A 21,378-nucleotide genomic window follows, 5' to 3' on the forward strand; every position below is an offset into this window, starting at 1 on the left:
CAGTACGGCCCGCGGCGCGGGGCCGCGGCGGGACGCAGGCGGGACGGGGCGGCCCCCCGGGCCAGCCTCCCCGCGCCTCCCCGCGGCCTCGGGGCGGCCCGCGCCCCCCGCGCCGCGCCCCAGCTCCCAGCCGCGCTCACCGCACCCTCGCGGCCTCGCCGCACGCGGGACGGAGCGCGGCTGGCACCTCCTGAACGGCTCGCCAGAACCGGCCCCGCCGCCCCGCGGGTGTGCGGGCGCTGCCCCGAGCACCGCCGGCGCCACAGGCAGCGGGCACGTGGAAGGCGGGCGGCCGTCGGCTGCGGCTGCCGCGCGCGCGCCGAGGTCGGTCGCAAACTACGGCTCTACGCACACGGGCTCGCGGTGGCCCGTACGTACGGGCTCATCTCTCTGTGCAACTAGATAGAGCCGCGTCTACCCACACACGAACACACGACACACTGTACGTACATATGTGCACGCACACACACGCACACGTATGCACACATATATGTACATATAGGTACTCCGTACACCAACAGGCAAGATTAGTGAAACACCGTCACGGCCTGAAACTACTTCAGCGCGGACCTGGCACCACATGCTGGGAAAGCTCGCTGCGCCGCGTACCGACCGGGCCCCCGCACACACGCTGTCAGCGACACCAGCTAACACATCGCTTACTCTCTCGCCGACGTACTCGTACCCTCGGATGCGATTCCCAAACTCACCATGGCAGCTGCCGTCGCTGCTGCCTGGGCAGCTGCAGCCTGGTTAACCTGGTACTGGGCGGCCTTGATCTTGGCTTGCAGATGTGCCGGAGGGTGGAAATATTTGCACTTTTCCCGTGAGCATCTCCCTTTGATGTAATCCATGCAGACCGTAACGGTGTTATCGTTGGTATCGATCATGGCGCTGTCGGCGGGGTGGGCGAACCGGCAGTCGTTCTCCCCCCGGTTGCAGTTCCCACGCTGGTACTCCCGACACACCTGCAACACCGGGAGAAGACAGCCGCTCAGTGCGGGCCCTGCGCCGCGGGGCCTCCTCACGGAGCGCGGCCGTGGGGGCGGCGGGCTCGCTGCCCGCCCGCGAGGGTGCTTTGATGCCGAGGGACGCCAGCAGCGCCGGCACAAAGAACCGCGCACACGGGAGGCTTCGTTGTGGCCGCAGCTCGGCCGCCCGCAGGGCTGCTGGCTGCTTCCTGAAGAAACGTGCTCGTGACTGATTCCCAGAGACCGCCCAAGGCAGGGCAGGCAGTGCTCGGCAGCGCTCGCCCGCCGCCGTGGCCCGGCCGTCCCCGAGCCCTGGAGCCCGAGGTCCCGTCGCGCTGCCCAGCCGCGCGGTGCCCTGAGGCCCGCGATCCAGGCGGCTGCCGCGAGAGGGCAACCCGAAACGCGGCGGGAGAAGGGCGGAGGGCGCAGGCAGGCCTGCCACCCCTGGCACGGCCACGCTGCGGGACACGGACGCTGCGCGGGAGGAACCTGCGTGGCCTCGGGGCGCTACCTGCGGCATCGCCGCTGCCACCGCGCGGGCTCCAGCCCGGCGGCACAGCGCCAGGTCCCTCTGCACGCCTTGAAAAAGCGCCGTTCGAGAAAATGACGCACGTTCTTTTCTCGGGCACAAACCACGAACAAAACGCGTTTGTCACTTTAGATTTCAGAAGGCTATAGGAAACAGAAAGGGCCAAAACCAAGCAAGTCTGTACAAAAATAAAGCCGCTTCAGCGGATGGAATTTCCTTTTAAAGGTGGGTGCCCATGAGCCTGGCTCATCAGCACTTCCTCAAGAACCTTGGCTCTGATCCCTACAACAAACCAAACTCGGTTGTTATTTGGTTTCCATCTGTGCTAGCGCTTTAGCTGCTTTTTAACCCCTGTGCCACTCTAAGTGCCAGCTGCCCGTTGTCCACAGCTTGTGAAAGACACCCCCGAAGGACAAGAGCAATGCCGTTTGTGAACCTGCCTGCAGGAAGCACTCCTTTCTTCGTGGCCTTTCCAGCACGGCCCTATTTATAGTCTTTTTCCATGCGGTGACAAAGACTGGATGTATATTTGGCAGCAAACGTACTGGCCAAATAAGCCGGTTGAGGCACCTCCCTTCCTCTTTTTATCCCCACGGCCCTGCTGCTCACGGCTTGGTGCTTGTGGAGCTGTTCTCACGGCACACACGAAGCAGACTGCTCAAAGAACCATCTTCTTGCTGGGAACTTTTCAGGCAGACCAGTTCCTGGCCCAGTCCCTGCGCAGTGACACGCGCCGCTCTGCCACGACGCAGGCAGGGGCTGGGCCAGGACGTGGCCTCTGTTTGAGCCACCACAAAACACAAGTTTGCTCCTTGTAGCAGCCGCGTGCTAGCATCATCCCTGCTCACTCCTGGCCCCTGGTCTCCCTGCCTCCTTACTCCCAGGCATACGCCAAACGGAGCTGGCATGTCACTGCTTCTCCAAACGTGAGCGGGGATGGCCTGGTCACCCCTACACTACAACTTGTTCTCTTTTATTGCTACAGGTACTCTCTGGGCAATAGATCATTGTCTCCTACCCAAACACAGACCTCCTGAATAGCTAAGAATGGATAATTTCATTTGACCATTTGTTCTCAGCAAACTGAAGCCTTTTGCTCTGAAGACAAAGAAAAGGATGCAACTAGCACGAGCTGACTGTCTTTGCTCGTTACCTCTCACTGGTGATCCGCAAAACTGAGGCCTCAGAACAACTCTACATGTAAGCAAGAACTCCTCAATTAACAAACCAAAGATGATATAAATAAATTAGTATCTGCAGATATACACACACACAAAGAGAGACGGAGAAAGAAAATGCATGCGGAGGTAAGGTAATTTTATCCCCGTTAAAAGCCAAGGAAACTGACCAGAGAACCGAAATAGTTCGGCAGATAAACTCTGGCACACATTGAGCACATTTTCACAGAGCTGTCATGCGGCGCTGAGTAAGGCAATGAATGGCTCTCTCATAGAGGTCCCGAGCAGATCTCTGAGTGATGGTTCGCAGCAGTCAGACACAAACCATAAAACCGCTAGTCCTTTTAATCAGCATGACCTGCGACGGCTTTTGAAGCACTGTGATGCTAGCCAAGAGTGTTTCCAATTCTTGTTTACTTACAAGCAAGCGCTGAAAATGGTGTTACTTCTTGCCACAGGCACGCAGCAATATATCATTCATCTGCTTGAGCAAAGAGAGGCACAGAAGCACGATATGTGGTCTAGCCTTTCAGATCTGGAGTGTGTTTGTTTGTTTGTTTATTAGTAGCCCTGTAATTAGCATCACAATTTTCCACTTGGTAAGCGAAGAAGCATAACAGAAGCTAAGAAGCATACGCTGAACTTAAGAAGCTGGAACGACCCGCATGATTCCAGGCTGTCGGCAAAACTGCTGAGGTAGGGAATGGAACCAGTACTGCAATATCAGCCAGTCATCACCGTGAACTTCACTTGTTCTAATTTGGGGCCGAGTTTATTTCGATCGCCCTGCTGGGATTCCAGCTGCCCACCCTGGCGGAGAGACAACTGCCCCGAAACCTCAGCCGTGGCTGAGCTGCTCGCCCAGAGCTGGACGAGGCTCGGCCGCGGGACATCCCTGGCCCTTCCCGAGCGAGTTACACCTTTTGCCTCCTTCTTTGCATTGAATTTATCAAAACGAGTATATTGTTATCCAGTACATTTTGCCTTCTGGCAAAAACATGGCACATACGAAACACGCAGGAAACAGCAGCTTGATTGCAGCAGTCTTGATTCTCGAACACTTGTAACAGAAACCGATGGCATTCAAAGGGAAACACGTGCTTTTAAAAAAACTGAACAGGCAACTCCTTTCTCTCTCACTTCCTCGTCCTTTGCGGGTTCTCCTCTAGTTCACTAGAAGAGCCGTATTTTTGTTCACGGTATTTCTGGCAGGAGAGGAACGTGAAGAAAGCTGCAGGAAAAGTCTGAACCCTCAACATCTCCACCCTGAGACCCAGATTCCGTAGGGGAGCGTCTGAACGCACCGAACACCCACGCACCGGCGCGCTATCTGCACAGGCGGCACGGTCCAAGTACTTCTGAAATCCATCCTGCTGCTCGTAACAGCGACCAGCCGTCCTGCGAATATTCGGAGTTGTTCAGGAGACCAGGTTCAGCGCCTGGCGGGTCTGTGCTGCCCGCCTGCCTTCCTTAAAGCCCTGGTACATGCATGGCGAGACGTTAGCTGTGTGTCGGTCTGCCTCAGGAGCCCAGAACACGCGTGCTAATTTAATTAACGACCGGGTACATTATTCTTGAAAATAAGCATTTAAAATTCTAAACAGAACAAATCATATTCCAAGATTAGATACTAACATCACAGCAGTTATTTTTTTTCAGGGGACAGTTCATTCCAAGGGAGGGAGAGCTAAGCCATATAAAGCTCTGCAATCATGTAATAACAAACAGCAACAGCAACAGCAGCGAGCGCTCTTAAAGAGCAGGTAGATAGGTGGCAGTCAGAACATGGCACCTTCTCTGAGAGGTACGGAACAGTCCACGTAAAATCCTTCAAATCAGTTTTGCATTTTTGTAATCAAAAAAATACACAAAGGATTTGTTGTTCGTAAGAATGATGTCCTCATTAGATATTTGTATGCTAAATCTAGGTATCTCTGATTAAATGACCACACACTGGGGAGCACTGGCCAGGTATCTTCTCACCTACATATTGAACTACTTAAACTGCATTTGCTGAGGGGAAAACAGGAGGCGGAGGAGACACCCCCTGCCCGCAACAGGCACTATTTTCGTACGAGCGGTTCAGTGTGGAATCGCAGAGCTGCTGGGTAAACTGCAATATGCTCCCGATCCCAGCCAAAATAAACAGCAAAACTGAACAGCCGAAAGGGGGGAAGAAGCTGGATGTTTTAAAGTGACCTGCGTAGCTCGGGCAGAGTCAAGGGAAGGCCCTGTCAGAACGGCAGGGCTGAAGACGGAGCGGGCTGGGACGGCCCTCCTTCAGGGACACGGCCATCTCCGAAGAGCAGGGCCCACGGAGATAAATGCGAGTGCAGCGGGGAGGGCCGCAACCCACGGGGCCTTCCTCCAAGCCTCCGAGCTCGTTTGCGGGGCTGCACCTCGGCCACCATCCCTCCTTCCGTTCGAGTTCAAAGGAAAAGCACTTGGCCTTTCTTTTCGATCACACCGATTTCAGATGGTTTTGCGGGCTTGTTCCAATCGTTAGAAACGCTTTTCACTGCAGACTTCGCCTCAGTGTTCTGTGAGAGAAACACTCACAGCTCCCGCGCGCAGAGGAGCCTGGCTCAGCAGTTGAGCATTTCTCCGAGCAGCTACACAGGGACAGCACAAAGCCTCCGGAGGACCAAATCCTGCGCGTGAAGGTTCCCCTGCTGCAGTCCAACTTTCGTTAGCTCCCTGCGCGCCGCGGTCGCGGCCTGCCGGCCAGCACAGCCTCGGCTCCGCAGGCGGCACGCTGCCGCCACGCTTCCCCGCCCTGGGCAGAGCCGGTGCTGGGGGCCTTGGGGCCTGCCCCGCGCCTGGCGAGGAACAGAAGGGTTCGAGCCCACACAGCCCGAGCACCGCCGACCCACGCCGTGCCTCTGCGGCTGGAAGCGCAGCCGAACACTGCGGCCGACCTCGGTGCGTCCACCCGACGGGCTCCCACCGCCAGCATCCTCCTCTCCAGGCCTCGTTTCTGAACGCAGCGTGATTTATTTATAAATTTATCTAATTGTGTTTTGGTTTCAATCCCTCTCTGCCAAGTCTCCACTGTGAAATAAAAAGCCACAGGAGGTAAAGCACCCCTCGGTGAGCCCAGCGAGGCCGCCTGCTCGGGGAGGCTGTGCCTCCTGTAACCTGAACATGCTTCGGGGAACTCTTTCCTCGGAGAAAACAACTCTAAAAGGGGAAGTGATGTGATCCCGCGGAAGGGGAACCTGCGCTGATGTAAGCTCCGAGAATAGTGGCAGCGGTGCTGGCCCTGCCCCACGCTCCTCCTTGCCTGCAGCCTGTTGCCGCAGCTTGTCAGCCAGGGATGAAACCACTGAGAAAAAGGAATTAATTTTCCTTGTAAGCAGACACATACCCTATTACTGCAGATGCCTAGGCAAGCAGAAGAGCACTGCAATTACGACTGGCTGCATTTTAAAGCAGATCCCTGTCGCTCCTCCCACCGTGCTCCCTGCGTGCTCGGGGACCATCTCCAAAAGCCCGACCTCACGCCGCACCCCCAGGCTCCGGTGCTGTCCCAGCACGGACGAGAGCTCGCGGGGCCGAGGTCCATGAGAGCGGCCGGGCCCTGACCCCACGCCGGGACCGACGGCACAGCGCGCACAGAGCAGGGACGGCGTCGCCCGGGCTGCCCGGCGCCCGGCTCGCGGCGCTCCCAAGCGCGTGGCACCGCGCTGGCTCCGAGCCCACGCTGCCGCAGCGCTGATACGGTGCCGAAAACACGGTCAGGCCTTCAGATAAGAAAGATTCAGGGCAAGGGAGAGTAACAGCTAGCAAGGACTAGCGTTTGTCAGGGCTGTAGCGAAGGATGATAAACAAGGCGCGGGAGGCCGCGGGGGGAGTGCCAGCAGCATGTGTCCAGAGCAAAAACATGCCAGAGGCTGGAAGCGAGCTCCCCCCCGGGCGGCTGCAGCACGGCCCTTGCACCAGCTCCCGGCGCTCGTTACCCACGCCCGCTCGCCCCGCTCGTTAGCAGCTGCTGGACACGCAGTAATGCGGTCTCGGGGCGCTCTCGCTGCTACCACAGCCATCCCTCAGTATTCCCGCTCCCTTCTGAGATGCAGGGCCAGGAGCAGAGCTGCAAGCATGAGCCGTGATGGCACACCCCCTCCTCGGCCTTAGCCACTACCAAGGTAGGACGTTATCGGCTCCAGTGAAACTCGCAGTTTTCTTTCACACGAAAAATATCGTCTGTCCAGGAGACACAATAAAGGAGATAACTTGTGAGGGTAAGTTGTGCCTGTCGGCTCCTACCTCCAGCCTGTCTGTCCTCATTAGCTTCTGGGCGGCAGCGGCAGCAGCGGCAGGAACCGGGACGCCGGGGTTGCCCGCCACCAGCATGGGGGCGGTGGGCAGGATCTCCGCTGGGACCAGCCCCGGGGACACGGGCCCCAGGTAGGGGTTAAAGGCGGCCGAGGCGTTGGTGGCTAAGCTGGGCGCGACTGAGAACATCGGCTGCAATCAGAGAAAAGGAGAAAGACACTTAAACATCGATACCCGCCGTGCCGTCAGCATCATAGCCTTTTGGCTATCATCCTAAGCACAACGGCCACTATGTGCGTTAGTAAAGGAAAAGAAGCACCTGCGGTGCTTGTGGGCCGTGAGGAGCCCCCGCGGGAACCCCCCACCCGAGCCAGCCCACGAGGAGAGACCACCGCCAGGTGCTGCTCACGCCTCGTCCCGCGCAACTACAGCTCTTGGAGCACACCCGTCTGGCCCGCGCCTTAGCAGTGCCGGGAGCCAGCGCGGCACCGGGGCACAGGAGGGAGCCTGAGGGTCTCGGAGGAGCACGTCCGAAACGCGCAGGCGGCCACTCAGTGCACAAGCGACCTGCACGAGAGCTCCAACGCACACCGCCGAGCCACGCTCGCCTCCGCGGACACAGGTAAGGGCACTTCCCACCCTGACGCCAAGCTGCACTGGTTCGCAGACTGCAGAGGTTCCACACAGGACCAAGACCAGAAGGTTGTAACCACTTGTTTTTATAAAATTAGGCAGACGCTCAGAAAGAAACGTCGGGGTATGCTTTACTTAGACTAAATCGCTGAGCCAAAGAGAGGCCATGCAAATACCGTGGGGTTTTTTTGTTTGTTTGTTTGTTTGTTTTAAAAAAAGAAACAGCCAGATGCCCTTGCAGGCTGTCACATGTTGTGAAGATAATTAGATGGAGAAGACCAAATAATGCTGCAAGCCCAAGTGCAGTGCTGCTTCCACCGCGGTAACGATTAAATAACGCTTCTGCCCCACTGAATCCAGAGGCGCTGTGCTAGCAGTATAATCGCCAAACAAAACTTCGTCTGGAGTGTTTATCTTTAGTATCTAAATAAAGTAGTTACTCAAGGCATTTAGATTTTTCTTCCAAAGTAATTTTTAGAGTGAAAAACAACAACGAAGTTAATGCAGATCTCTTGCTCTGTTTCCTATCTCTTTCAGCCAGACAGCACACAGCACCGCATGTTTTTGTGTTTCTGAGGAAATGACCGAATTGTTTGGAAGCAGGGAGCAAGTCCATTTGAAACACTGGACAAAAACACATGCAAAGGTTACTGGAGAAAAAAAAGCCTGAAATGTGTGTAAATGGGAGTAGTTTCTTTAACGCGTCTGCCTCTTCATCCATGCGAACAACAAAAAAGGGAAATTTTACAGGAAATAAAATAGTATTATTAGCTACACTGTCAGTTAACCATACTTTTCGTTATTGTGTTATCATCTGTGCAATAACGAACATTCAAAATAAAACTATGAGACTGTTAGTGTGTAACCTGAGATTTGATTTCCATTTGACTTCAGCCCAATGAACCCAGCCAATACAGCACCCAAAAGGCCATCCTGGTTATTTGCTACCAAGATCACTTTACGTTTATATAAATACCCTACAGCCTTTAGACCACTACAACGCAACACCGGTTTTCTCACAGCGATTCGTACTGTGCCGAAGCTCGCAGGTGTCTTGCAGCCAGCTGTACGCTCGTAAGGCAGGAGATAAAAAAAAGGTCCTAGGGCCGCACGCCCCGCCTTCGAGGCTGGCTGCTGGCAGCACCAGGACGCGAGGACACCAACCTCGGGCAGCGCGGAGCGCTTCGAGCAGCGGAGCACCCTCCGAGGCTCAGGGCCACGCGGGCACCGCTGCCCCGGGAACGTTTCTGGAGAGCCGGGGGCAGCGAGCGGCCGCCCCACGCCCCCCGGTGCCGCGCGGGGCAGGGGGAGCGCAGCAGAGGAGCGGCAGAGGCCGGGCCCCTGCTGCCTCGCGGGTGGCCGGCAGCGCTCCTGCCGCCCCAGTGCCTGCCCAGGGGACAGGCGGGGCCCCCGGAGCCGGGTGAGGACAGCCAGGAGCACCCCGCAGACACCGCTTGCGGCTAAGCTCGTGAAAGCATTCGTCGGGCAGAAACAGGAGAGGATCCTCCCGCCCCTCTCACGGAGTTGGAGCCCCTCATTGCGGCAGGTCACTTTACAGTCACGAGAGCACAACCGGCTTCGGTTTTCGTAACACGAAGCACAAAGTGACCGGCGCAGCACCAGGTGGGACGGTGTAAGCCACCTCCTGTTACACCCCGACACAACATCCGCTCCAACGATGCTAAAACGTAAAGCTGAGTTATCAGGATGACATCCACCTGGAAGCAAGCTTGTTGGGACAGCCGAAGGGCCTCACCATCCGTCCTCGTGCTGAAGGAGGCTGAATTCGGAACCCACAGGTTCTGCAGCGCTTGAGCCCAGGTGACTGTTTGGAGATTTGTGCTGTGCTTCAAACCGCGCTGACTCAGGTTGCTCCTTGTACAGTCAGGGTGAGTGCAACACGAAGCAGAACTTCGATTTAACCATTATCCTCACGCCAGCCTCTCTTTATAGTAAAAAGGAATGCTGCTCCGAAGCACTGCACTAAGTATTTTTCCATGTTTACCTAAATATTGGTGTCTATCTACACACTGCTTTGTATAGAACCAAGGGAGATGTACCAGGTTATCATTTATGAAACCGGCAGACCAAAAAGTTAATAGAAAAGAACAGGTTAATGGGGAAGAATACTTGAAGTAGTGACTTTTACTGTCTGCAGCATCTTGACTGTTAAGCTTTTTCATGGCCCCAGATGTGAGTTTGCTGGCACCAGCGCTGTGTCGCTGTACTCAAACCAGGAAATAAAATAAAATCACAGCGTGTGTACACGTCTGTTTAGAAATTGAAAAATTCTGAGGTTGCTCTGAAGTTAAGGCACGTAAAGCATAGCCTGCGTTGAGCTGCCTGGCTGCACACACACTGCACTTGGTTTCTGATCAGAAAGCAGCGAGCAGCGGGCACCAGCCCCGGCAGCCCCAGGGAGCCCCGGCAGCCCCAGGGAGCCCCAGCCCCGGCAGCCCCAGCCCTCCGGCGATGGGAGGACGGCCGAGGCTGCGCCCCAGCGTTTCGGGCCCCTGCAGCGGCGCGGTGCCACCGCACTCGGTGCTCACGCGCTGACGCCGCCTTAGCTCACTTCCTTCCTTCGGTGATGCATGCAATTTTGTTTAACAAAAAGATGGCCAAAATGAGAAAATAACACGCCCTGTCTTCTCACGCTGTGGTATCTGATGCCAGCAATTCACTGTGAAGATCCCTCCAAAACATTTCTGCTTTTCTCCCCCACGTACACTTTTTCTTGAAACAGACGAGGCATAAAGCCCTGCGGAAGAGTAACAGCTTGCATTAACCAAATCAGATAGGCTACAGGGTGTTCACTGGAATTTTGTAGACCCCCAAAACATGGGGCCAAAATCACTACTTAGCACAAGTACGAGAGCCCTTTCTGCTCTGCTGATTTTTCCTAAGCATTTATTCCGAGGAGTACAACCTGTCACAAATGAAAGCAGTGCTGAAGACCTCACCTAACAGCATGTTTCCTCCTGGAAGGTATCTGCAGGTAGATGCAACTCGCTGAGTTCTAACTTCTCCAGTAAGAAAGGAGCCAAAGAACTGTCAGGGAAGTGCTAACGCAGATATATATACAGAACACCTATTTCCCAACTCACTTTTCCCGTGCTGCCATTTTACCCGTCAGAAGCCAGAGCTTCAGCCGGGGAAGCACTGTTTGCCCTTTACGTAGAACACGCCAGCCTCCCTCGTGCGTTATTCGGTACCCCGTAATGTCTGAGCTACAGGTTTGTATCCAAAGCTTCCTGGGCCGCCTTTATCCATAGGTTAGCTCCATCGACCTCTCTGGACTGCGTTAGAGAGAACTAGCACAGGGCGTTCCGCTCCGCAGCGCGTGTCTGGCTGGCGGGTGCCCACCACGTTCCTGCGTGCTGACACCACGGGTCACCGCAGAACGAAACCCATCCCTGGGCTGGCGTGAAACCCTGCACTGCGCACACGTACTGAAGAGAAGCACACGTCGTGCGGTATGTGATTACATTTCACTGTGGCCAGACGAGAGATTTCTGGTAGTCCCCTCTTCCCCTCCTTCGTCTCTTCTAGGCAGCGTGGCTATCGGCACGCGCTGCTCCTCCTGCCCAGCCTGACCTGCCGGTGGCACACAGCAGCCCGGCACACGCCCCGCAGCTCTCGGGGCAAGCTTTGCACGCTGCTTACAATGGGCGGTGAAAACCCAAGTCCAGTCCAGCAAGTAACACTGAGAAGGTTCCCCTGAATGAATGGAAAGCATCCAGTGGGAATCTCCTCAAACCCAGGAATTTCCTCGAGCACACGAAATTGCAAAGGAAACGTCTATTTACTAAAAGCCCACACAGATCACTCACTTTCTCAAAATTTAGGAAGATGTTACAAAGATGAATTAATTCAGCAAAACATGAAGCGATGTTGATTCGGGCAAGGAAGAACGAAGCAGTACAAAGACAGACCAGCCATTTGCTGTTCGATTTCTCCTCCACCAGTTACCAACTTTTGTGGGCTCTTACAGCTGTCCACACCCGCTAACTCCCCTCAGCCTACAACAGATCGTCGGCACCGATCCAAGCCCAAAAGCGCACGTACCACAGGCTGCAAGGGGGCACCAGGCATCATGGCGTTGGCAAGCTGCATCTGCTGGGCCAGCATGGCCATGTTCTTCTGCTGAATCAGGTTATTGCGTCCATTTATCTCCAGCTGCGTTTTTAAGTGTGGTGGTGGGTGAAGGTATTTGCAGTTTTCCCTTGAACATCGACCCTGAGGAAGAGAATGAACATAATTGGCTTAGGCAGTTAAAGGCAAATCTTTTTCGTTACGTCTCTGGCTCAACCGAACCCAGCAAACACTGCAGGGCCAGGGAGAGGCGCCAGCCGCCTCCTGAAATGATCACGTACCGACGGGAGCAACTTCACAACTCTGGTATCAGCTCCTTGCTTTACATTTCCAACCTACACATTTCTGCAATACAACCCTAAAAAACCAAGGAGGCCACGGAGCCAGAAGCGCCCCCACCAGCAGCACCGGCGGGGCAGGGGCACGACCCAACGAGTCGTGGGCTGGGAGCACCCCGCTCCTTCCTGGGGAAGCTTTGTGCACTAACTGGTCTTCAGAAGTGTAGCACTGGAGCCCCAACTCTCGCCAAAGGGACGGTAACCATAAAAATATAAAAATAAAAAGGAGAATAGAATCCTTTTCTGGAAAAAAGAGGTCCCTTAAATTACAATCCTTTCCCTTTATTCATTCATCTCTGAAATAAATCCGACCAGGAGCAATGACAACGCAAAAGACTGCTTTACTTTCAGAAAGAAACCATCTTTATCGGGAAACAAACTAATTCAATACAGTTTGACCTTATACTGCAGCTCTGCTCAGGAAGTTGAAATGTATTCTCGTTGCAAGGTCCCCAGCAATCTGATTTGTACGCCCGTCTCTGTCTCCCCTGGTGGGCAGGACAGACGGCTCCGCGCTGCCCGCCTCCCCACTCGTCTCTTCGTTGGCAGCCCAAGTTTCTGAGAGCTCACCTCCACAGTCAGCCAGCTGACACCGGAGCGATCCTTGCACAGGGAGACAAACCCGGTTAAAGACAAACACGCACAGCTCTGCCGGTATTTTCAGGCCAGGCAGCCAGGCGACAAAGCCCCGGCGTACGGAGAGCGCCGCCGTACAGGCAGAGCAGAGCGCTGCTTTGTTCATGTCAATTCTTCCTCTGATACTAAAACCTGTGCTAATTGTTGGTACCGCTAACGAACGTGGGGCCAAACTATAATTTACTGGCTGCCTGGAAGATGATTATCTTACATTAGCATAGCGTAGAAATCAGCTTTAATTACCGCTAAGTGAGCCACAAGGAGCTACAACATGTGCTCCTCGAACCAGAGGAGCAGTTCCCCGGCCTGACTCAGACATGCAATTGCATTCAGTTTTCTTACTTTAGCGGTGGGCTTTAGGCTGCTCCGTGCCGCCCCAGACTCATCCTGGAGCCTGGCATCGTGTTTTGTACACCAGGGCCTTCTAATGGGCTTCGTAAGCTCCAACGCTGTCAGGCCAGAAGGGACCACTGCCAGGATCTAATGCGATGTCCGCTGGCTCCCGGCAGACCAGGAGCCTCCCTCTGCCGTTTCCTGGTCAAACCCACCGCTATTTGCTCAGCAGCTGGTCTTAAGGAGGACCATTTACTTTAAGGCAAAAGCTACGAGCGTACGCCGCGGCCCTGGGTAAGCCGTGCTCACGCCCAGCTCTCATGAGCTGCTGCCGCAAAGCCTGCATCCTTTTCCCGGCTGCTTTGGAACCTGCTGCAGCTGTCTGCCTCCAACCATTCTGCATTTTCAGGTCCGAACAAGCTTTCCAGAAGAAGTGCAGGCCTCTCTGCTTGGGAACAGGCTTTCTTTTCTAGTTTGCATTCCACGGACCTTCAGAAACGGTCCGCAGAGTGCCCAGGAGTCAGGAACCGCAGGCTGAAAGCCACTGTCAAAAACCCTGCCCCAGAACAAGGACTGCATTAATCTCTTCTGTACCGCGAGCAAGTCATTTCTTAATTACCGTCTCATTAAGCCCAGTTAACTTCAGACAACAAAGTTTAAAGCAGATTTTCACCCTCTCACCCCTTGAATCTTTTTTGCGGACCTTTTCTGAACCCTTTTCTGCTCTTTCAAGCGTAAAAGCATCAATACGGCAAGCAAACAAATTCTGAGGCGCAGAAGCTGGGCACAGTGGCACAGCATTTGTAACACCGTGCCAGCACTCTGGTAGCGTTTTACCTGAACCCTACAGGATTACAACAGATTCTATTAGAAACACGTACGCTCCCGATACGTGCAACGCTCTTTATCGGAGACCCCACCTGGTAAACCAGCAGCCACGGGAGACGAACGCGCCTGCGCCCGCCTCCCTCGTATAAAGCGGCAGTAGGAAAGCGCTGGGCGCACAGCACGACGGCAAGGGTGGAAGGAACACCAGAACCCGGTTTTGACACCCGGGGCAAAACTTTGTTGTCATAATTTTGCTTTTACGTCTGCCCTGGAGACTTCCTCACAAGTGCAGCGGGTGGGTGCCCGTAGCTCCGGCGGCGCGCGGGCGGCAGCCGGGCAGGCAGGCGGGCGGTGCCGCGGGCAGGCGGAGGTGTGCCCGGCAGGACCAGGCCGCTGCCGCCCGCTCCCGGCACGCTGCTCTTACTGGGCCCCCACGCTATCGCACTGCAGCTGCGGTAGCGATTCTGCGGGGCACGGGAAAGGTCTGGATGCTCCGGGCAACAGGCGGGCGACAGAAGCAGCGAGTGCGCGTGGCGCGGCGCGGAGCGGAGGGCGGCGTCCCTCACGGCACAGCCTCAACAGCAGCCAGGGCCAGCAGCGAGCGGCCGGGCTGCTCCCCACGCTGCTGCCCTCTGACACCGCGTTAAGGGCAGGGGCACGCAGGGCGGGGGCACGTAGGGCAGGGGCACGCAGGGCAGGGGGCGGCAGGGCGGGGGGCGGCAGGGCGGGGGCACGCAGGGCAGGGGCACGCAGGGCGGGGGCACGCAGGGCGGGGGCACGCAGGGCAGGGGCACGCAGGGCAGGGGGCGGCAGGGCAGGGGCACGCAGGGCAGGGGCACGTAGGGCAGGGGCACGCAGGGCAGGGGCACGCAGGGCAGGGGGCGGCAGGGCAGGGGCACGCAGGGCAGGGGCACGCAGGGCAGGGGCACGCAGGGCAGGGGCACGCAGGGCAGGGGGCGGCAGGGCAGGGGCACGCAGGGCAGGGGGCGGCAGGGCAGGGGCACGCAGGGCAGGGGGCGGCAGGGCAGGGGCACGCAGGGCAGGGGCACGCAGGGCGGGGGGCGGCAGGGCAGGGGCACGCAGGGCAGGGGGCGGCAGGGCAGGGGCACGCAGGGCAGGGGCACGCAGGGCAGGGGGCGGCAGGGCAGGGGCACGCAGGGCGGGGGGCGGCAGGGCAGGGGCACGCAGGGCAGGGGCACGCAGGGCAGGGGCACGCAGGGCAGGGGCACGCAGGGCAGGGGCACGCAGGGCGGGGGCACGCAGGGCGGGGGCACGCAGGGCAGGGGCACGCAGGGCAGGGGGGCGGCAGGGCAGGGGCACGCAGGGCGGGGGCACGCAGGGCAGGGGCACGCAGGGCAGGGGCACGCAGGGCAGGGGGCGGCAGGGCAGGGGCACGCAGGGCGGGGGGCGGCAGGGCGGGGGGCGGCAGGGCAGGGGCACGCAGGGCAGGGGCACGTAGGGCAGGGGGCGGCAGGGCGGGGGGCGGCAGGGCAGGGGCACGCAGGGCAGGGGCACGTAGGGCAGGGGGCGGCAGGGCAGGGGCACGCAGGGCGGGGGGTGGCAGGGCAGGGGGCGGCAGGGCAGGGGGCACGCAGGGCAGGGGCACGCAGGGCAGGGGCACGCAGGGCGGGGGGTGGCAGGGCAGGGGGCGGCAGGGCAGGGGCACGCAGGGCAGGGGCACGCAGGGCAGGGGGTGGCAGGGCAGGGGCACGCAGGGCAGGGGGCGGCAGGGCAGGGGGCGGCAGGGCAGGGGGCACGCAGGGCAGGGGCACGCAGGGCAGGGGGCGGCAGGGCAGGGGCACGCAGGGCAGGGGCACACAGGGCAGGGGCACGCAGGGCAGGGGCACGCAGGGCAGGGGGCGGCAGGGCAGGGGCACGCAGGGCAGGGGGCGGCAGGGCAGGGGGCGGCAGGGCAGCACCAGCCCTGGGGCTGCAGGAAGGCGAGCGCGGGGCGGGGAGTGCAGGCTGCCATCACATGCTGTTTGTCTCTGGCTATCGTATCAACAAGCCTCGGGCAGGAAGCCCAGGAAGAAGGGAACAAGCAGCCCGGCCGTCATTAAATCAGGGCAGCGTGATGCCTGCGGTACTTCAAGCCGCCCAGCCTTGGCTGTGGTGGGGACAGCGGGGGGCGGTGGCAGGGGCCACAGGTGGGTCCCAGCACGACCTCCCGGGCCCTGACTTGCCCCCGACACTTGCAGCTCCCCCCTGCGAGCGTGCGGGTGGGCCCGGCCCCTGCACAGCTCCCTGAACAATACAGCCCAAGAGATGCAAGAGCAGAACGCCTCACAAACTGCTTACCGCTAGTTTCAAGTTTTTGCTGCGAACCGTGCTCCAAACCCTGAGGCCTAGCTAGTTTCATACAGACCTCTGCCCTTCCTCAAAAACCACTAGTCGAATTACTGTGCGGAGGAGTTCTTAGTTGGAAACAGGAATTAATAACGTGTATTAATAAAAACGTATCTACGGGAAAATAACGTATTTGCTTTGCTTATTCATTTGTTGAAAGAGAACACCCGTCCCCACTGAGCTCCCTCCTGCCCCGGGGGCAGGAACGCAGCCCCCAGCCGCACGCCGCCCCGCGGGCAGCCGGGGGCAGAGGAGCCTTTGTGCCCCGCGCTGCTGCCGCCCGCCGGAGGGACGACGGGCGTCTCCCTCCCGCAGCGCAGGGCAGAAAGGATTTCGGCCAGGCAGCGTGCGCTCTCGGCCCCGCGCACCCCGTGTGGCACCAACCGCTTGCTTGGGCCGCGCCGAGCGCTGCGATGCCACGGGACTTTCCCTCTGGTCTGCCAGAACCGGGTAACGCCGGTGGCCCTCCGCATACCCGAGGTACCCACATCTGCACGGACAAGCTCCAGAAACGCAGCTGCTCCGAGAAGGTCGTGAAGCGACGCCGCGGCAGCCCGCTGGGTCTGTTTGTTTATGCTATTTTTACAGCGCTGCAGCAGCACGGCCCGGGTTACAGAGCACTTGCCATGCCGCTCTGCCGCTGTTTATACAAGGACTACCGCTCACGGAAAGCAGACTGGAAGGCTGCTTGTTTGTCAGGAGTCCGCTGGCCCCGTACCGTGAAAGCCCCCCTGCAGGCTCCTGCTCCGGCCCTGCCACTGCCGGCGGCGCCGACACCACGGCGGGGCTGCGGGCACGGGGACGCCCGCACCGGGAGCTCCACGGGGCCTCCACGTGCTCTCGCCGTGGGGATTTGTACCACGCGCTGCTGCTCAGCCGGGGCCCGGAGCCAAATTAATTCTCCGATTAAGGACTGTCGCTTAGCAGCACCGCGCAGGATGCCGCGACGGCCGGCGGGCAGCGCCGGTGCAAGGAGCCCCCGTGCCCCGGGGGAGCCCCGGCCCCGCTCCCTCCCCACGCCGAAGCAGCGCCAGCAGCCCTGGAGCCCAGCCGCACCCAAGAGGCCGGCCACCTCCCAAAACGCTGGGAGGGCTTCCTGCGGCCGCCAGACCCTGCTGGGAGCGCTGCGCCGCTCGGCTGCGCCACGCCAGCCCTCGCTGGCACCGAGCAGTGGTGAACGGGGGCTGTCATTACACCGGTCACCTCGGCACACCCAGCCACGCCGCGATACTGAACGGCAACGAATGCGGGTGTTCCGCCGAGATTTTCCTGGACTTTGGTGGTAACGACACCTGAATTCCCGCAGGACCACCCCGGCTGCAGCCAGCACCTGCACTGCTCCCCGCGGCCCTGCACCGAAGCGCTCGGCGTTTGCAGGAGCAGCGTGGGGACACGTGTGAGGGCACAACTACGTGACGCGTGGGCCAGCACGGGCGAGCAAAGCCCGTGCCATGCTGTAGCCCCCTCCCCGCAGCGGCGGGTCCCCGTCCCCTGTCCCCGTCCCCATGCTGGCGGTGCCCGGCCGAGCCGGGACGGCTCCGCGCTGCCCCGGAGCCCCGGCAGGAGCCGAGCGCGGGCTCCGCACCCCAACAGCCCCCGCACCCAGCCAGGGCTGCGGCGCTGCTCAGGCTTTTAACGCCCGAACCCAGCGAGCAGCAGCAATCCTGCCGCAGAGCTGTCGCAGGTTAAGGGTTTGTGACTCGAAACAAGCACGTCTCTCTCTGAGGGAGCATCAGTTCCTCCTGCCAGCAGAGCTCACCCACCAAACCCCAAGCAGAAGGGCGGTCGTTACGAAAAGCCCAGCCCCTGCCTGTAAGTGATGAAACTGCTTGCACTGATGCACACGAGTCGCGCAGGAAAACGCTCGGACATAGGCTAGGGTTTGCCTTTTAAACTACACTGCCTCACGCTTGCTTTGTGGCAGCAGCTGTGCCCTGGCCCACCGAGCACACATTCAGAGAAGTCTCTGAAGTACTAAACAAGGAGTTACTGGGAGGGCTTTACCGACTTGACCCGACGGATACAAACTCCAGCCCCGGTGAGCCAACAGGCTGTGCCTACCCTGAACCGGGCAGCTACCCGACGGCCACACCACTCTAGCCGAAGCCTTCCAAACCATTTACACCCCTGCCCGGCGCAGCCCGCGCTCTCCCCACAGCGTCCCCGTGCTGTGGCCAAACGCCGGGTCACTGCCAGAGCCACCAGCGACGTGCCGAGGGACGTCAGCCCTCGCAGCTCCGTCCCGTCCCACGCCGCAGCCAGACCCAGGCTCGCAGCTGACGAGGAGGCGGCACGGCCTCGGGTGTTCCCACACAACTCCCGGGCACAACCGGGACGTGCTGGTGACGGACGCTTCTGATTCCACACGGCACAAACCGTCCCGAGGATCCCTCCGTAAAAGCACGAGCACGCTCTGAAACGGCAGCTCCCCAGCCGGGCAGCCCAGCCACCGCCCGGGGACCTCGACGCAAGCCGGCAGACTCGCCAGCAGCACGGGGCCTGCGCTGCTCTGCCAGCCCGAGGTGGACGGGGGACGTGTGGGGCCTGCAGCCCGCAGCCTGACTCAGCACCCCAGACCAGGCCCGCGCCCAGCCCCGCTGCTCCACCCCTGTGCACAGCGGTGCTTTCACTGCGCGCGGATCACCGGCGACGTTACTGCCCTCGGCCGGCCCTGCAGTCACTCGAACAGGGCGTTTGTTACCCTGCCTGCTCCTCGGGGGCGCGGGCACACGCCAGGGACGCCGAGCAGCTCCAGGGCCTCAGCAGACGGCAAACGCCAAGATGGGGCGGTCAGTGCCTCGTGCCCTGCTAACAAAGATGAAACTCGTCTGCACAGCTCTGTTTCTGCAAGCGATTTCGATGTCCAAACTGCCAAAAACCAGGACGACACAGCAGCCGCTCCTGCGTGCGACCATCCTGCTCCCGAGCCCATCCGCGCGCAGGCGGCCCGGCCAGGACGGACCGGGGGAGGAAGCCGCACGGCCGCCTTCTGCGCCCCTCCGTCCATCCCAGGACACCGCGGCTGCTCTCTCAGCCCCTCCCGTGGGACGCCCCGGCCCAGCAGAGCCGCGGGACCGGCAGGAGCCGGCGGTTCTGGGGGCAGCGGGCGCAGGGCGGGCGCCTTCCTCCCCGCGGCACAGCCGGCAGCGGTGCGCGTGCCGTGCTGCGGGGAGAGGAACCGCGGCGAGCTCGGCTGAGGCACTCGGCTGAGTCCAGTCGCCGGTGGCCAGCAGGGCTATTGCCGAGCACCTCTCGCCGACCGATTTCTGTGCCGCGTATTTCTTTCTGCAGCTTTACGGCTGCTATTGCAGAAAGGAAAAGGAGGAGGAAGAGGCCTTTTTGTGTTGCTCCTGGTCCCTCTGGGAGGTCTGTGCCAAAATCAGCGCTACAGGACCAGGAACGACACGAGTCTCTCCAAACCCGGCGCCACAGGGCACCGAGTGCGCTGCGACTCCGTCACGGAACCGCGCTCTGCAGTGCCCCCGCTGAGCACCCGCGGCAGCAAACCAAAACCCGCGGGTCCCCCTGCGGCGTGCTTCACGGCGATGCCACCCGACCCCATAAACGCCGTCTCTGCTCTCGGGTGCTGCAGGAAGAGCCCCAGCCGACGGCACTACCCGTTTGGTGACTCGTTCGGTACGACGTTCTGTCTCGCCTTGTTTTGGCAGGATGTGATCTCGGTTACAATAATTAAGTGGATTCAGCTGACAAGTTTTATATTTTTCAATTGACCTCTGCGCATCTTCTCATACCCGGCACAGCCATAAAACACACTGAGGCGGCCACGTAATGACAGCCTCAGTGTGCGCACCTCATGGGTAAAAATCTGAAATCCTCCTAACTTATCAACCGTGCTTATCGCCTTTGTACGGGAAGACAGGCCAAGGATCGGTCTTATTGCCCTGAAACTCAGCAGCTTTAAAAAAGCCGAGGAGTGAGCTCGCCCCAGCCCCGGGAGAGGGCCGCCTGCAGTGTCCCTGCGCAGCGCGGGGCGGCCCCGGCCCCCACGTCCCCCGGCCTCGCCGCACCCCGGGCGCCCGGCCCCGCAGCAGCGAGCGCGTTAGGGCAGGGGGGCACCGAACGCTGCTGGGCAGGATTCGGAAACCCTCTCTCTAAACTCCTAAAGCCATCAAATCCTTTTACAGCAGTCTCTGGTAATCCGCATGATCCTTACTCAAGCATGTAATGACCGACGCTTCAGGAGTAAAAGGAGTGACTTTATGCCAGGAGCAAGCGAAACAGACAGGAGGTGTAATCTGCCCAGCGCCGCAGCCGCACGCAGCGCCAAGCGGCCGCGCACAACACGGAGCTGCAGCCTCGGCAGCTGCAGGTACGCAGGAGTACGTCCGCCAGCATCTCTGTTCACAGCTTCTCGTTGCCCTGCCAATGCCTCAGCCCAAAAAGCAGCCTCGCGGCCACCCAGCCGCTCTCCGCAAGAGCCGGGTAGTTCCCAGGTAAGCGACTAAAATCAGCAGTAAGCTGGAGGCCTGGCAGGTCCCACTGACACGGCTCAGGGATGTACTGCAGCACAATCAGTATTTAGCAATATTCCAATCTGTTCTGGTGTTACACGACAGGAAGCAGGCGAGCTGCCAGGCCCCACATCCCAACGGAGAGGACGCAGCCCTTGCTCAGCACAGCTTCGGAAACGGCTCAGGTTATCTCAGCTGGCCTTGAGAAGGGAATGCCACAAGAGGGACGACACAACGAACGTTATCACACACTCTTTGAAGAGGTGGTATACTTAAAAATTGCCTTCTGCCTTGGGAGAGGAGGGCGTGAAGCCCTCAGCAGGTGATGAGCAACTACGTCCCAGCTCACTGCGTGGTCTGTGCAGGGCAGGTCCTGCCCCGACAGCTCCAGCGGGATCGGCGCTGCTGCAGCGGGATCGGTGCTGCTGCCCGTGCGCCTCGCGTTCCCTCGGACTTGTGGGTATGTTCCACATCAGAAAGCAACCCAAGCTTTTAAGGTAATTAATTAAAGTAACAAATGAATATGTAGGACTAAAAAAAAACCAGATGCAACTGTTTCCATTTGTTTTTGCAGTACTCTGATATTTTAAAAGGCTCCTCTACCTGGTGAAAGCCAGGAGGTGGCTGGATGGTGATCTAAACGGGATAATTAGCGTCCTCTCCCCCGAGGAAACACGCAGGAGCAATCTCCATTACAGATGCTATATTTAAAGCCGAGTTGCTGGTGTTTAAAAATAAAGCCTTGCT

The 21,378-nt window shown here is 59.1% G+C and overlaps 1 protein-coding gene across 20 annotated transcripts in view; it reads right to left on the minus strand.

Annotated features, from left to right (window-relative positions):
• Window positions 1-21,378, minus strand: part of MBNL1 (muscleblind like splicing regulator 1) — an 83,457-nt gene that overhangs the window by 16,302 nt on the left and 45,777 nt on the right. For 13 of the 20 annotated variants that reach the window (XM_050712582.1, XM_050712579.1, XM_035566500.2 and 10 more), the window contains exons 2-4: window positions 11,652-11,822; window positions 6,945-7,145; window positions 711-968 (exon numbers count right to left, since the gene is read on the minus strand). In XM_050712582.1, the coding sequence (XP_050568539.1) occupies window positions 711-968; window positions 6,945-7,145; window positions 11,652-11,720 (528 nt within the window). In that variant the 5' untranslated portion in view covers window positions 11,721-11,822. Of the gene's footprint in view, window positions 1-710; window positions 969-6,944; window positions 7,146-11,651; window positions 11,823-12,994; window positions 13,133-21,378 lie in introns of those variants that run through there. The other 7 variants (XM_035566495.2, XM_035566498.2, XM_050712575.1 and 4 more) reach the window with 3 other exon arrangements.

This window comes from Cygnus atratus, chromosome 9 (assembly GCF_013377495.2).
Source record: "Cygnus atratus isolate AKBS03 ecotype Queensland, Australia chromosome 9, CAtr_DNAZoo_HiC_assembly, whole genome shotgun sequence".
In the NCBI taxonomy this organism is placed as follows: Eukaryota; Metazoa; Chordata; class Aves; order Anseriformes; family Anatidae; genus Cygnus; species Cygnus atratus.